Source organism: Manis javanica, chromosome 1, assembly GCF_040802235.1.
Source record: "Manis javanica isolate MJ-LG chromosome 1, MJ_LKY, whole genome shotgun sequence".
Classification (NCBI taxonomy): Eukaryota; Metazoa; Chordata; class Mammalia; order Pholidota; family Manidae; genus Manis; species Manis javanica.
Window position 1 is genome coordinate 223,447,011 of NC_133156.1, and position 15,581 is coordinate 223,462,591.

Consider the following 15,581-nt stretch of genomic DNA (forward strand, 5'->3'; position numbering starts at 1 on the left):
ACATAAACAACCTGAGCAGACAGGAACTCCTGGACTTTGGAGTCAGGCAAGAGCTTGGCTCCTCTGCAGCGTTTTCCCTTCATTTGTGGAGAAGATACTAGGGATGTCTGTTCATTACATATGGACTTCAGGTACCCATTGTGGGTCTCAGTCTGTGGTGGAGCATATCCTGGAGGTGTTTTTCACAAATATGAGCTTCATTTCTACCATGTGGTACATCTCTGGGCAGTGATGTTCTTACTTTCCTTTAAATCTACAGAAAGTAGCAGGGTGCTCGAGTCTTGAATTGGTTCTAAAGAACAGGAGATTCAGGAGAATCCCCCACTCCAGAGCTCACCCTGCCCTTTTCTGCCTTCTCTCCCCAGGGTGTTTGGCTTCCCCGTCCACTATACTGACGTCTCCAACATGAGCCGCTTGGCCAGACAGAGACTCCTGGGCCGGTCGTGGAGCGTGCCGGTCATCCGCCACCTCTTCGCTCCGCTGAAGGAATATTTTGCTTGTGTGTAAGGGACGTGAGGGCAAACTGAGGTAGTGACACAAAGTTAAACAAACAAAAAACACAAAACACAACAAAACACCAAGAACATGAGGATGGAGAGAAGTGTCAGCACCCAGAAGAGAAAAAGGAATTTAAAACCACAGAGACGGGAGTACCGGAGGGCTTTGCCTTGCAAAAAGGGTTGGACATCATCTCCTGATTTTTCGATGTTAATCTTCAGTCCTATTTAAAAACAAAACCAAGCTCCCCCCTCCCCCCACCCCTTTTTTTTTTGGTCAAACCTTTTGTTTTCTAATCTTTTCAGAGGGGTTTTCTGTTTGTTTGGGTTTTTGTTTCTTGCTGTGACTGAAACAAGAGAGTTTATTGCAGCAAACATCAGTAAAAAATAGTAACAATACCTTGCAGAGGAAAAACGGGAGAGAAGGAAAAAAAGGAAATTCTATAGAAATTTATATATTGGATTTTTTTTTTTAACTATATATCTTTTTTTGTTGTTGTCTCTAGCCTGATCAGATAGGAGCACAAGCAGGGGACAGAAAATAGAGAGACACTCAGGCGGCCGAATTCCCTCCCAGCCACTGAGCTGTCTTGCCAGCACCATTCCTGGTCATGCAAAACAGAACCCAACTAGCAGCAGGGAGACGAGAACACCACACAAGACCCTTTTATACAGTATTTCAGGTGCCTACCACACAGGAAACCTTGAAGAAAATCAGTTTCTAGAAGCCGCTGTTACCTCTTGTTTACAGTTTATATATATATGATAGATATGAGATATATATATAAAAGGTACTGTTAACTACTGTACAACCCGACTTCATAATGGTGCTTTTAAAACAGCGAGATGAGTAAAAACATCAGCTTCCACACTGCCTTATGTGCACAGGGGTTTAAGGATGGAGAAAGGGAGATAGCTTGGAGGGGAACTGTTACCACAGTGGGTCTTCCCCTTGGTGTCGAACACGGTGGAGGAGGAGGATTTGGGAACAGCTTGCTCCCGCTTCTCCCTGCCAAATGGGGGTGAGGTGAGGTGGTTGGCACCGTGGAAAGCTGAGAGTGGAATTCATCCAGACTCACGCAATAACCTTTTGATTTTTTTCAAAAAGACTCCCTCGGCAAGATGGCAGGATAAGGGGTCTTCATTCCCAATTTCTCGCATTAGCCTATTCGAGGGCTCCTTGTGGGATCAGAAGTAATCCAGAGTGCGGGACAGTGACAGTCAAAACCCCACCTGGAGCAAATAAAAAAACATACAAAACGTACTGGTGCTTTCCTGTCTAAGTCGCCTTTTGTGTGTTCTTTTATGAGGCCCCCACCATCCACCCTCTGCACAAGGCGGCTTCCAGCTCCTGGAATGTGATGTTTTTGGTCATCTCCAAAGGCTGCAGTTTTATACTGGGAGGCTGATGACACCTTTTGTTATAATTATTATGATTCTGATTATAATTATGTTTTGTTTTCAGATTTTCTTTAAGAAAACAAAAACCCAACCCCCCTCCCTCTAGGTTTCAAACCAAGGCGTGGGGAGCAGGGTGCTTCTCTAAGTTAGTGGTGGCCCTGGTGCCCTGGCTCCCCACCCCTCGGGCCAGGTGGGCCACCGGGTGCAGCGACAGCTGGGCGGCCGGGGAGTCCCCGAGGCCAGCCTTCCGGGCGCGTCCCCCTTCTCTTCTGCTTCCCCTCCTCGAGTCACGTGTGTCAGGGCTGGAGGGAGGACCGGGGTGTCTCTCTCCTTGCGTGTGTGATTGGAGTGGTGTGTATTTCTTTTCTAGTACTTGGTCTGATGATAGCTGTGCTCTTACCTCGAGTCAGCAGCACCTGGAGCCCCAAGGGCACAACACTTGGTTCCACCTCCTACCAAGGCAGGCAACCTGGCGTTGGCAGTAGGCAGGGACAGCGTTGGTGGCTCCAGGGTGAGGGCCCAATGGGCAGATGCTTGCCTGGATAGACGGGGTGTAGATATGTGGCATATAGAGATATATATTTTATAATGGGAGGGGGGATGGCACCTCCTGGGACTGGCAGGACTGGGAGGTGTGCTGTCAAGCACAGGGTCCCAAGTTCGCATCCCTAGAAAGATAGGGCCTATGGTGATAGGCGCTATATAAATACATAGATAGGGTCATTATAAGAAATATTATGTAGTGGGGAGTTGGGGAAGCGGGCTCAATGCTGAGCCTTGGGTCCCACTGCAGACATAAGCCCCACACCAATCAATCAGTCCCACGTGCACACACAGGAACATAATTCTCTACCGATGCATAATGAGAGCACTCACCACACCCAGCCAGGGAGCTCCCGGCGCTCTTCTCCCCAGGATTCAGGACTTTGTGGAGTCGGCCCTGCAGCTCTTTACCTCTGTTGCCCTGATTGCAGGTAGACTGTCAGTCCCAGAAGTTGCTAGGTGCTGAAGGCGGGAAGAGGAGGAGGTCTTACTTTAGCAGGTGCTCTCTAGCAGGTTGTGTTCTCTCTCTTTTGCCCCTGGTGATGTCAAGAGTCTTCTGTTAGCAACCTGTGCTACTGACCTGCAACTCTAGGCACCAGTCAAGTCAGCCCTCAACTCCCCCTACCTGTTCCCCCACCCCCCAACCAAAATCAAATTGACATCTGCTCTGTCTTGGCCAGGGGGCTTCCACTGGAAAAAAAATGGGACAGTGAACCTCATCTTTTGAACAAAACAAATTAGTAATTGGTGACAAAACTAAACCAAGGCTTTGAATCCCTTGCTCATTGCTCAGGAGTAAGCTCACAGCCGGTGGCCACAGTCCCCTGCGCCTTTCAGGGGTGCTTAGTCTTGGACCCCAAGCTACTCATTTCCTTGTCAGATTGCTTTTTAAGATGACATCCAGTTGTTTCTACCAGTTCCATGACTTGATGGCAGATGGTGATGGGGGTCCCTGTGGGGCTGGAGCAGCCAGGAGAGGGGATACCTCCGGCCCTCCCTCATGGGAGTCCCTGTACCTAACTGTGGTGCTCACCCCGTCCCCTCCTTCTCCAGCCAGGTTCCATCTTCCTGGCCTGGACTCCACCAGCACCACTCCAGGAGGGCTGGGGGGAGGAGGGCTGCCTCAGGCAGTCCAAGGTGCTCCCTCCCCCGCTGGCCAATGCCAAGGTCTTCCCAGCCCCCAGTGTGGGATGGAGTCTTTGTGGGCCTTCCTCTGCAAACACTTTGCAGCTCTTCTGGCTCTCTTGGGCCTTTTGTCCACTGCTTATGTGAAGGACTTTGCCTTTTCCAATGGCCCAAGAGGTTGGTGTGGGAAAGAAACTTGGTAGCCACGGATGTGGAAAGCCTGAGGGATGAGCGTGGACTGGCCGACCTGCTCAGAGGAGGCCCAGTTGTAGTTGATGTTTAAGAGCGTTTTTGTTCCCCCTGGTCCATCAATTTGATGAAGCCCCAACATGGGCCAGTGCCCCCTCGTGGGAATGAGAGCTAACCACCACCAGCTTTTTTTCTGGCCCAGCCCATGGGGCTGGTCCTATGGCAGGGCTTGGTAGGGTGCAGAGGACCTTAGAAATGCGCCAACTTGACCATGCTGGCATGCGCTGAACAATCTACTTCCAACCGTGGGAGCATCTGGGGACAGGTATCAGGTCACTTTCTAAAGGGGAGTTGCACTTTGATAGGCTGAGGTAGGATCGTGTGCGGATCAAGGTGGGGGTTCATTACACTTGCCGTGTGGATGAGGCTGAAGGTAGAGGCAGTGGAGCAGGAGAATACAAGAAAACTGAGGTAAAACTCTGGAATATGTTCTCAGTGCATTTTTCTTTCTAAAGAGCAGCTTATTCACCCCTGGAAACAGGTTTCTAGGGATTGAGGATGATGCCTCCCTACTTACTGCAGGTGCCAAGCAGAGAGGGCGTGCCAAAGAGAGCTCTGGCTCTTGTCTGGGGGAGGTAGGCCAGGGCTTGTGCCAGAGTCACAGAGCCCTTGGCCCCCTGCCTGCAGAGCCCATGGGCCTCACACGTGCTGGTGCTAACCCCCTTCCCCAGGGTCCTGACTGGAAGACAGTAGTAGGCTGGGGGAGCAGCCGGTGAGGATTGGGTGGGGGTGTCTTGCAGTCGGCAGATGACGACATGAGTGTGTTACTATCTGTTTTTCTCTCTAGACCTCAGAACCTTCCTGCTATTGAACATTCTACTAGAAAGCAAACTTCCCAAAAGAGCATCCAGGACCTCTTAGCTTTTGAGACAGGCCTGGGAGTGTCTGGTGGAGATGCCCGTGTGAGTTTTGGTGAGTCACTAGGGTGCGGGTTGGGACAGGCAGACCCAGCAGGAAGGAAGGCTGTTGGACGTGGAACTGGCCGTGTGAGGGCCGCTCCCTGACTTCCCACCTAGCTGGCCATCCCGGGGAACTGAGAACCATCTCCAGCTCAGGAAGGTCTGTAACAGGAGCAAAGGAAGGAATATGTGAGCGGAGCCATCTGGGAAATTTTCTGTAGGAAGACTGCCATCAGGAGTCTTCATCTCTCTCATTATATAAGTACATTGAAAGTGGGTCTTGGAGGCGGTTTTGAATTCCTGTTGCTGTTCTTGGTGTGCAGTTGCTGTGGCCTTTCAGAGGAGTCGTTTTCTGGAAACTTGCAAGAACCCCCTCGAGTTGTGGGTTAGGGGCATGGGGCCTGCCTGGTACTGTGATCTGAAGAGAGGCTGGCTGTTTTCCTGTGGTCAGGGCAATAGCTTGAGCCCAGTTCTGGTGAGGACTGAGTTCTGGCCACACCCCGTTTTGATCCCAGGAGGTGAAGTCTGAATTTGTCATCAATCATTGTCTGGTCTGGTGGTGCCCAGTGCTTGTGATTAGACGTGGCACTGGAGGTGTCCTCGGCAGTCCTGCCCTGTGGCAGAAAGCAGCTGAAGGCTTTCCTCCAGCACAGGAGGGGAGAGCTGTGGAGGGCTGGCCCAGGGCTGGTGTGGTCTCCTGGCCATCCCCGCTGAGGCAGGGGTTAACTACAAGCCTTGGAAGGGTCTGAGAGGGAAAAGAATAGATGACTTAAAGGGTAGGTAGGCTCCGCTGTTCGAGCCGAAGCTCTGGACAAACGTTTACGTTCTGGTAAAGGAAGGCTGGGGTCTCGTGTGTCTATATGTTTCCGAGTCTGGCCGCAGGACTCTGCTTGGCGACCTCTTGCTTATCGCTGATCCTAGGCAGTGGAGTTCTGGGGGAAGGAGAAGCAAGCAGGTCGAAAGCAGCGAGGACAAGGACAGAAGGTCCCTTTACTAGGCGTGGCTGACTAATGTGCTGAAACAGAGGCCCGTGGACTCCTGGACCTCCAGTAACTGGAAAACTTCCCTAATCCACACCCCCGGGGGGCTTGGGAGGGCAGCTTTCCCAGGCCCCTTCCTAGCAGCTCCAGCCCCGGGCCTGAGAGATGAGCAGGGGTCCAAAGCCTCACCTCGTCCCATTTCACCTCCCAGACTGATTTGGTTGCACAGCCCTAGATTTCAGCAAATGGCAAAAATGCCGAAATTCCTTAGAATCCGCAGAGGGAAGAGGTGACTCAACAAGGTGCTAAAACGTTTTATTAAAAATATATATTGTTAAATTAAGTCTGCTGTCTGGACAATGACTGTTTGTTTGTTTTCTTGTAGTGGAGTTTAAAAGAGACTATTATTTTACTCTGATATATTATTATTAAAAAGGCATTTTAACTTTGTACTTGAAAACTAAATGAGCGATTTCATGTGTTTTAGCTGAGGCATTGAAGTAGCGGGTGCTTACTTATTTGTGGGAAATCATGTATTCATACTGAAGAATAAACTCCGTAGCTGATTTGGTAATAACTTTTACTGTTACAGACGATTTCGCTTTGACCCCAGCGGCAGAACACTTTTACTCCACATTCCACGCAGCTAAATGCAGGACTTCCTCCCCAGATCCCTCCTTCCCCAGTCCTCCTTCCTTTCTCTTCAGTTCCTCTTTTTTCCTTTTTTTTTTTTTTCCTGGTTCCAGCATCCTTTCACCATTGTATTTTTTTTTTTTTTTTTTAGGGTTGCTTCTCTATTTATTGACAATAATAATGTACATTTCACAGTCTGGTTCTGGGACACCCAGGGAGGGGCGTGTGTGACAGGACCCTGCGTGGGTCCCCACCTCCGTCCCCTGGTGTTCCGTTGTATCTCTGTGTAAGTGATGCTTGTGACATAGCTGTTTATGAAATAATTAAAGAGGTCAATGCGTACAGCAGATGTAGAAAGTCTGTCAGTTCCGCCTTCATCACTTTTTTTTTTTTTTGTGCCCAGAAGAATATAATAAAGCTCCTTTCTAATGTACTTGTGCTGGAGAACACTTGAATAAATGGACTGTTTTTGTGCAAAAAGAAAAACGGAAAAAGCACCGTAATAATGTCCTTTTGTCTTGCGTCTCCTTCCCCCGACATGACGGTTCATGCCTTCTCCAGAGGGGTCAAGTGCCCAAGTGGGGGGGATTAGCACTGGGTCCAGACATGCAGTTTCTCCCTCTAAAACATCACCTGCATGATCATTAAATAGGGACTGTAAACTGGGTGGGAAAAAACAGTTTGGTTGAGTTGCAGCTCCACGCCAGTTAGAGTGAGACTGGGTTGCTGCTAATTCTGTCCTGGGCTGAGCGGTAGAAGTTTGCAGACTAGAGCAAGGAGAGCACAGGGCCACATGCCAGTGTTTTGGTTGGCTGGCCAGAGGCTTTTGGTCACAGGCACCATTCTGTTCTCTGGAGAGGGATTTCTCCAGCACGTAGGGGTGTCCGAGGAGATCAGCTGTGGTTGTGGACAGTTGGCTATGCAAGGGACCCCAGAACAAGCTGAGGTGTTTGCCTTAAAGAGGGTGAATTAAGGGATGTTTGCAAGCACTGACAGGGCAAGCCCAAGGGACTGGGATTATTCTGCTAGTTACATGAGGCAGGCAGAAGTGGGGCCACATGGTGGAAGTTCCTGGCCACCAGTGCAAGGGGCCACCCAGAGTACACGGAAGCCCTGGTCAGTTAGGAGGCACTGGGCAGCCGTTTGGGGATACTGCTGGCCTTCCTTGAGACCCCAAGTCTGGGTTCCTCTCACTGCCTGGCCCCTCTTCAGAACTGTCTTGCAAGCGGACAGTGCCCAGTGGCTTGAAGAGCTCTTCACACGCAATGGCCCCTTCGTCCTTACAATTCGTTGCCTGGGAGTTACTAGTTCCCTGTCTCCACCATCTAAGAGACAATCTGAACACATACAAGAATTGGAATTTTCCCACCACATCTCGGCTGTAAGACCCTGGCATTTTGTGCTGCATTTCTGTTTCCTAAGTGCCAAGCAAATGGGTCCAATGGTTTCTTCTCTTAAGGGAGGGTTACTCAAGGTTTCTTTCTTACATTAGATAATCGGGGGAGGTTTAGGACTGTACCACTTTGCTGGCAGCTCTGAAAAAAATTATAAGGGGAAAATTCGAGGAAAAACAATAGGCTCTTTTCTTGGGTACTTTTCTTTACAAAATTGTAAATGGACTTTTACTTTTTTCTCAGTAGTTTTCAGTGTTGGTGTAGAATTTCATTTGAAGTGGCTGCATGGCATTTTCTTGCTGGATGTTTGTTTTATATTACATGCATTGTATTTTAGCTCTAAGAAGAGTTGCAATAAATACATGTGTTGGCTTCCCCCCGATATTATATATTTTTTCCCTTATGATAGAGTCCCGGAAGTGAGGCTTATTGGGACAAAGTAGGTGAAGATTTGGGTTGGCTCCGGACACATTTGCCTGATTTTGTCTGAGTGGTCAGCGGACAGATAGTATATCTAGCTCTGAGGCTCCCTGTTGAGAAAAAAACAAACATAGTCCTCAGCAGTTTGACTGATTCAGAAAAATGTGTTAATTCCAGTGGGAAAGTAAAGACTCAAAACTTTTTTTTTTTTGAGAAATAAAAATCTGTAGCAAGAAGCTAGAGGTGGAAGCAACACTATCTGGACACTGAATTTGGAAAATCAGCTTACCTGGAGTGCCTGCCTGGAAGGAAGCCTGGTGGGAGATGGAATTCAGACAGTTTAGGAGACTAACTCCAAGGCTAAGAAGTGAGAGGGTGTCATCAGCACCTCTAGCTCTAAAGGCCAAGCCTGAGCACCCCAGTCATTTGAGCTGGGGGTGGGAGGGGTGGCCAGAGCTTACGGGAGGGAGCTGCTGGGCCATTTTGTTGTGAGTTCCTGGATTTAAATGAGGTGGCATTTGATGGAAGAGATGGAAAGGTCAAGGCCTGGCAAGAGTTAAGGCAGTTGTGGAGTGATGGGGGTCCACAGCCCATGGAGACTGTGCAGACAGGCCTGCCTGAGGTGGGGAGGAGATCCCACACACCAAAAGGTCCCAGCTTGCTGGTTCAAGAGTAACGTCCCTGGGCTTAGCATGGCCGAGTGAATCTAAGGTGGAATAGAGGGAGAAGTACAAGAAGCTGCCTGGTGGGGAGGGCAAAGCCAGACAGAGCAAAGCCAGAGGGGACAGGCCCAGGCAGTGGGTGGACTTCCTGGGGGTGGGGGTGTTAGGTGAGGGCCAAGAGGTGTCTGCTGTGGTTGGTTGCACAGGAAGTCACATCCAAGGGGGGTGGGGTTCCCTGGAGCAGGCTCCTGGCATCACCCCCAGGGCTCCCTTTCTCCATGGTTCCAGTGTGTTTCGGAGGAGGCGCAGCATGTTTTCCTCCTCTCAGCTGGGATGCTGTGGGTTGGGAGGAAAGTGCTGGAGATGTGAGGATTATGGGCAGAGGCCCCTGAGGAGCAGACAGGCGAAACAGCAGTTTTCAGAGCTGTATTCAATCTGAGCAACCCAGCTAAACTGGCATTTTGAACCCAAGTGCTGGGTGCTCCGGACTGTGTCAGAAGCATGATGGTGTTAAGAATGCATGGATCTGAATCCTGTGTGACCTTGGGCAGATTAGTTGGGTTCTGTTTTCCTGTCAGACATGTGGCCTCTGGTGCCTCCACTCCCAGCCAGGGAAGGAGACCTGCCTGCGGAGACAGCTGACGCACAGCCCTTGCTGAGCCAGGGCTTTGGCCAAAGTCAGTGCGCTTGGGTAGAGGGGGGAAACCTAGAGCCTTTGGAAGCTTTGGCCCCCGTGGAAACACAAGACCCCCACCCAACCCAAGGAGAAAGGAGCATAGAGAAAAGTGCCCCCACCTCCCTGCACAAACGTCCCTCAAGTGGCCCTGACTCACGTAAGTGCACTGACTCGCCACAGTGACGTGAGCGTGAACGATCCCCTGGGTCCTGCCCAGCTGGGTCAAGGACTTCCAGTACCTCCCTCCTGCTGGCCTCAGGAGCTGCCCTGGCTCCAGCTATCTGGCACTGTCCATTTCCCCATTTCTCCAGGCCCAGTTTCCTACTGGCACCCATCCATCTTAAACACACATACACACACACTGGCCCTTGACCCCCTCCCGACGCCCCATTTCTCTGCTCCAGTTGACAGCCGCACTTGCAAGCGCCCCCAGCATCTAACTGCCCTGCCACTCACTTTTGGGTCCCTCCACCCACCCCAGTGGGCCCTCGCCCCAGCATCCCATCTGACCTATCAGGACCCTTCCCTGGAAGCCCCTCTTCTCTGGGCTCCTGACACCCTCCCCCGTGCCTTCCTACCCTGCCGGGCCCTTCACTCTTCCTGTCCAGAGTTCCAAGGCTTCACATCGGCTTCCACCCCTGACTTCTCCCTGAGGCCCAGGTTCCTGTATCCAACTGCCTGCTTGGCCCCTCCATTTGGGTGTTAAACAGGCACCTCAAATGTGACCTGTCAAAAACAGTATTCTTGGCCTCTTGCCATCTTGCTCCTACACTTCTAAATCTTAAGAGCTGCGCTTCATTGGCATCAAACCCTGGGACAACCTTGGTTCCCCTCTTTTTGTCACTTCCCACATCCAGTCCAACCCATTCTGACAGTACTCACTTCTAAATATGTTCTTGATTGGGCCATTTCCCACTGTCTTTCTTCTGCAGCTTTAACCCGAGTCCCCATCTGTCCCCTAACTGGCCTCTGTCCCCATCATACCACAGCAGATCTGTTTGCTTCTGTTTCTGCCCATTCCAGCTCATTCAATACACAAAATAGTCTTACTAAAAATCAAACCCTTTAAAAAACCATCACTTGTATGCTATTGCAACAAGTGCCAACCCTGTTTATGTGTCTTACAAAGCACCCCCCTACTCAACACTCTAGCCACACTAGCCTTCTTTTTCTTGAACACACCAAACTGTCTCCTGTCACAGGGCCTTTGCACATACTGCCCCCTCTGCCTGGATGGCTCACTCATCTCCCTCCCCTGCCTGTTTCCTTTTACTCAGAGGAATACTCCCTGACTACTCATCTCCAGTAGTCTTGTGGCCACTTCTCATTTACTATCTTCTGAATAATTTATTACCTTCTATTTATTACCCTCTGAAATCCTTACTCATTATTTTGCTTGCCTGTTTGTTGTCCATCTTCCCCACTAAAATGAAAGATCCACAGGAGCAGGAACTTTTCCTTGTCTCTGCAGTAGCCCTAGGGCCTGGACCAGTTCTGATACATAATCGTTATATAGTAGTTATAATCATTGTGATAACTAACATGTATTGAGTGCTTTGTATGTGCCAGAAATAATGCGGCCTTAACTCATTTAACGTTCACAAGCTTCTGTGCTAGGCACTCTTACCCCATCTTACCAATGGGATGCATATTCTGCCCGTGGTCATGGGGCACATAGTGGTAATACCCAAATTTCAAAACCTTTCTGCATACTACAAGGCTTCAGGATGAAGCACAAGCTTTCTGCCCCTACTGTGCATCTCACACATCTTGGGCTCATTCCCTAAGGTCCCTGTGGCAGCTCCCTGCTCCCTCGTCGAGGGTGGGTGCACAGCCCCTCATCCTTCCCTGCTTGGTCCTGGCTCCTTCTCCACCCCCACCCCAGGGGGCTGCCTCTGTGGAGTGAGGGCATGCAGGGACTGGAATTCAGGGTATAGTGGAACCTCAGTAGAAGATTTCCTATTTTTATAGCTCCTACTGTGTGCAGACAACACTCCTACTGGTACCACCTCCCCAAGAGAGGCTATCCTGGCTCAGATTTGGAGACGCTTCTCCCTAATTTTGTTTCAACCCCTTGTTTGTTTCTGTTGTGGTTCTTATCATAATTGGTAATCATTTTGTTTATTCGTTTATTGTATCTGCCTCACTAAAATGGAGGAAACCCAGGGAGGCAGAAACAGAATATGCCTTGTCCTTCACTGTATCCCCAGAACTTTGTTGAATGAATGGGTAACCACCTCCACCCACACACCTGTGGGGGACTCCAGACAGCAGCTCTAATGGTCTCAGAAACTTCTTGCTGGGCTATACAGGGTTTAGGGAGTTGTTTACAATGTCCGGGGCCTCTGTTAATTCCAGCTCAGCTGCATACATGCCTAGGTAATGTCCACAGTGTACAAAGGGCAAGGAAAAGGGAAGCAAAGTTCATTATTGAGTATCTACTATGCACAAGGAATCCTACTAACAGCCGGCAACAGTGACTCAGCTTCTCATGGGTGCAGCCTGTGCCAAGTCCTTTATATGCAGTATCTCATTTAAGTCACATACCTATGTAATTGTGCCTATTTGACAGATGGGAAAATTAAGGCTCATAAAGATAATGTGATTTGCCAGGTAGAAGATGGACAGAGGTGCTGTCTGACATCCCAACCCACCCAGCTGTTCCCACCCTCCTGGCTTCCTCAGAGAGAGCATCTTCCCAGTGGGAGGGTCACCCATGCAGTCAGGGCAACCTCTACACTGAAGACAGTGGGTCATGGGTTTTTAAAAAAATTAAAGTCCCCCCCATCCCTGAGCCTAGAATTACACCTTTAAAATAACCAAAAAGGGGAAAAGCCAAAAAGTTACTCAATATCCCACCTCCCAGAGATAACTGCTATTGGAATTTGTTTCCCCATTTTTCTTTTGCATAGTATACATACACAGTTCTACTAATTTAAAACCGTACTGTTCATTAATATTCTGTTTTGTAATAATTACATTTATTGAGCATTCACTGTGGAAGGTATTGTTTTTCTGCTAACATTTTATTGTAAATATTTTCCCACATCACAATTCTTTGAAAACATTTTTACTAGCTGCATAGTATTCCATCCTGGAATTTATTATAATTTATTTAATCCACTCTCTGTTTTTGGATATTCAGATTTTCCTGTCTTTTATTTGGAGGGTGCTATTATCAACTACGCTGAAGTGAGTAAGCACTCTATGACGTTCCCTCACTAATCAGAGCGCTTTTACATGTATTTTTGTAAAAGCAAACAAAAACATTGGCAGATTTAGGAAAAAAATCGGCCGAAAAGTGTGACGGGAGGGGTGCGGTGGGCTCGGTATCCGCAGCTTGCCCCGGTGCTGGGTGCCGCGCGGCGAAGCGCAGCCGCCTGGCAGCCCTTCCTCCGGCTGGACCCGGCCGCCTCCGCCGCCGCCTGGGCCTTCGGGGAGGGCTTAGCCTCCCGCCCCCACACGCATGCGCGCGCCCCGCCCCGCCTCCCCGCGCCCCCGCGCCGGGCCGGCCGCCAGGTGTGGTCCTTTCCTCCTCAGCTGCCAGCTGGGGTTCCCTTGAGCGCAGGGGGGTCCCTCCCCGCCGGGGCTGCGGCCCTGCGCAGAGGCCTGGCGCCCTCCTCGGCTGTGATGACCCGGAACCTCTGTGACTGAGGCACCCTTGCCTGCAAGGAGCGCAGTCTAGTGGGATCGTTTGTTCATCCTGGTGCCAGTGTGTGACCATTTTCTAGCTTAAACATTTGAAGTGTAAATTCAGGTGGAAGGGCTCAGGACCCATATTGGTAAACTGGCCCCAGAAAGAGCGTGGGCTCCCATCTGCGGCGAATGAGGGGGCGCGAGGGCCGGCCCGCCGGGTTTGGGTGGCAGGTGGAGCTGTAGGCTGAAAAAAACTAGTGGCTTTAGGGGTTCACCTTTACCTGGGGACACCTTGGGGGTGTCTCCATGCGGGTCTCAGAAGACGAACTCTTGAATGACGCTGTGTGTGGTGGTGCGAATGGGACTGGTAGGTGGTGGTCAGTGTCAGGGTGTGGTGGTTAGGGGTCCCTGGGGATTTTCGTGGCAGCCTTAGGCCCTAGGAAGGTTCTTTCACCACTCTGAGCCTCTTGTTTCTTCACTTTGGAAAATGGGGGCAATAACAGGGTTACTGTGAGAATACAGGTAATAGTATTGTGTAAACTTAGGTCAGCACACAGCTGGGCTGACCTATACGGGAGCACAAAAAAAATGCTGTATATACTAGTCATGGGTGTGTGTGTGCGTGCGTGGTAGGGTGCATGAATGCGCGCCCGTCTGGGATGTGCACAAGGTTGTCGTGGTGCACAGCCTCCTCCCAGGGTAGGCCGAGGCTGTGAAGTCCTTTCGTTTCCTGAGGCTCTTTTCCCCGTATTAGTCCTCAACACCTGGGATTCTAGATTAACTGAGTCAGAGGAGGGGGACTTGCCCGCATCTGGGTTTGCAGCCCCAGGGAACTCTGACATGGTGGGATACTGTCCTGGAAGTGGAGAGGAGTGCGTGTGTGTTTGGGTTATCAGTGCTGCTCTCCCTGTCTTAACTTGCCGTGGATGTCCTGGGCAAAGGGCAGGGAGTGGGTGAGAGGAGTCGGTAGGTCTCAGGAAGGAGCAGGCCTCCTGGTCTGGGCCAGATTCCACCATCCGCCTCCTGAATCAAAATGGTGGTGGGGGAGGGGGCTGCTGTCCTGTAGGGGCTGGGCTTTAGGGCTGCTGTGCCTGAACAGGCCGCTAGCCTCATTCCCTGCAGCTCTAAGGAACCAGGACACTGACAGGCCCAGAGAAAGTTCCTTCAGGCTCCCCACACGGTGGGGTGGCCTTTTGTTGAGTGTGGCTTATGGAAAGAGTTCTGGACTCGTGGTCCAAAACTGTCCCTTATTGGTTCTGACTCTCCACTTAGGGGGAAGGTTACTTGACCTCTCTGAACTGTGGTTTACTCACCTGCAAAATGGGTCACTGTTCTGCTTTAACCAGGTCCTCAGGGACTGGCTCTGGGGGCCACACCAGGTGATGTGAGCTTGCCCTAAGGGTCCAGCATCTGCTAGAGTGCAAGGCTGGAGATTTAGGGTGACCTCTCGACCTCTCTCCCTCTCACCCTCAATCTCATTCTCTCTCCAGGTACATGTTTTTATTCAATGACTCAAGTCACGTTTGCCCACTAAATTAAAAATACTGGAAAGTAAAGCCCAAAGGAGGAAATAAGCATGGTGGTTACATGGGTGTGTATTTTTGTCAAAATCACTTAACTGTACACTTAAAATATGTATAGTTCATTGTAGGTGAATCATACCTCAATAAAGTTTTTATTTAAAAAAATTATTTTTTAAACTCCCATTATTGACATTTTAGTATATTTACTTCTAGATTTTATTTTGTATACTATTATATATACATATGTAAATGTGTGTATAAATAGATGTATACAAACTTTATAAACAACTCTCAAACTCTGTGTATATATGTATATTTATATATATTTGGATTTTTAATAAAAATGGACTGTGACTTGTCTGCTGTTTGTGGGCTGAGGCTTTCCGTAGATGTGGCCACTAGCTGGCACTCTCCATCTTCAACACTTACCCACCCCTCATAGAATTAGGCTGTGTGCACTGGGTCCCCATCTAGGCTGCCTGATCCAGAGACTTGGGGTGAGGAGCCAGCCAGCCGGGGAGAGCAGCACTCCCTGGACTCAGCCAGGCCTCTCGGCATCTCTGGAAGGGCCTCTCAGGCCCTAAGAACCCCGGCAGAGGAGGTACGAGGCTGGTGGACAAGCCTCAGGACAGAGGCAACACTGATGAGGAAGGCTGGAGTGGAATGGCTAGACACTTGGGGACGGCATGGGCAGGGAGAAAGGCCCCCTGGAGTGGAGGGAGGGATGGCCGTGGCATGGGCTAGGTTATGAGGTGTCAGATGGAACAGAGTCCTGTCTGGCTGATAGAAGGTGGCTTGGCAGAGCTGGAAATAGGCATGAGGGGATGAGAGATGGGAAGCAGAGATGCTTGGATTGATGTGGGGTTTATGAGAGAGACCAGGTCCCAAGAACCACCACTGAGCTTTCTGTCTGGGAAGGTCTGATAGGTGTTCCGGGTCTCTG

The 15,581-nt window shown here is 50.1% G+C and overlaps 1 protein-coding gene across 12 annotated transcripts in view; it reads left to right on the top strand.

Annotated features, from left to right (window-relative positions):
• Positions 1 to 14,935, top strand: part of DNMT3A (DNA methyltransferase 3 alpha) — a 108,873-nt gene extending 93,938 nt beyond the window's left edge. For 6 of the 12 annotated variants that reach the window (XM_073215707.1, XM_073215696.1, XM_073215712.1 and 3 more), the window contains 3 exons: positions 366 to 503; positions 4,603 to 4,727; positions 6,287 to 14,599. In XM_073215707.1, coding sequence (XP_073071808.1) covers positions 366 to 503; positions 4,603 to 4,727; positions 6,287 to 6,558 — 535 coding nt within the window. In that variant the 3' untranslated portion in view covers positions 6,559 to 14,599. The other 6 variants (XM_037005573.2, XM_037005574.2, XM_073215730.1 and 3 more) reach the window with 4 other exon arrangements.
• The last annotated feature ends 646 nt before the right edge of the window (positions 14,936 to 15,581 follow it).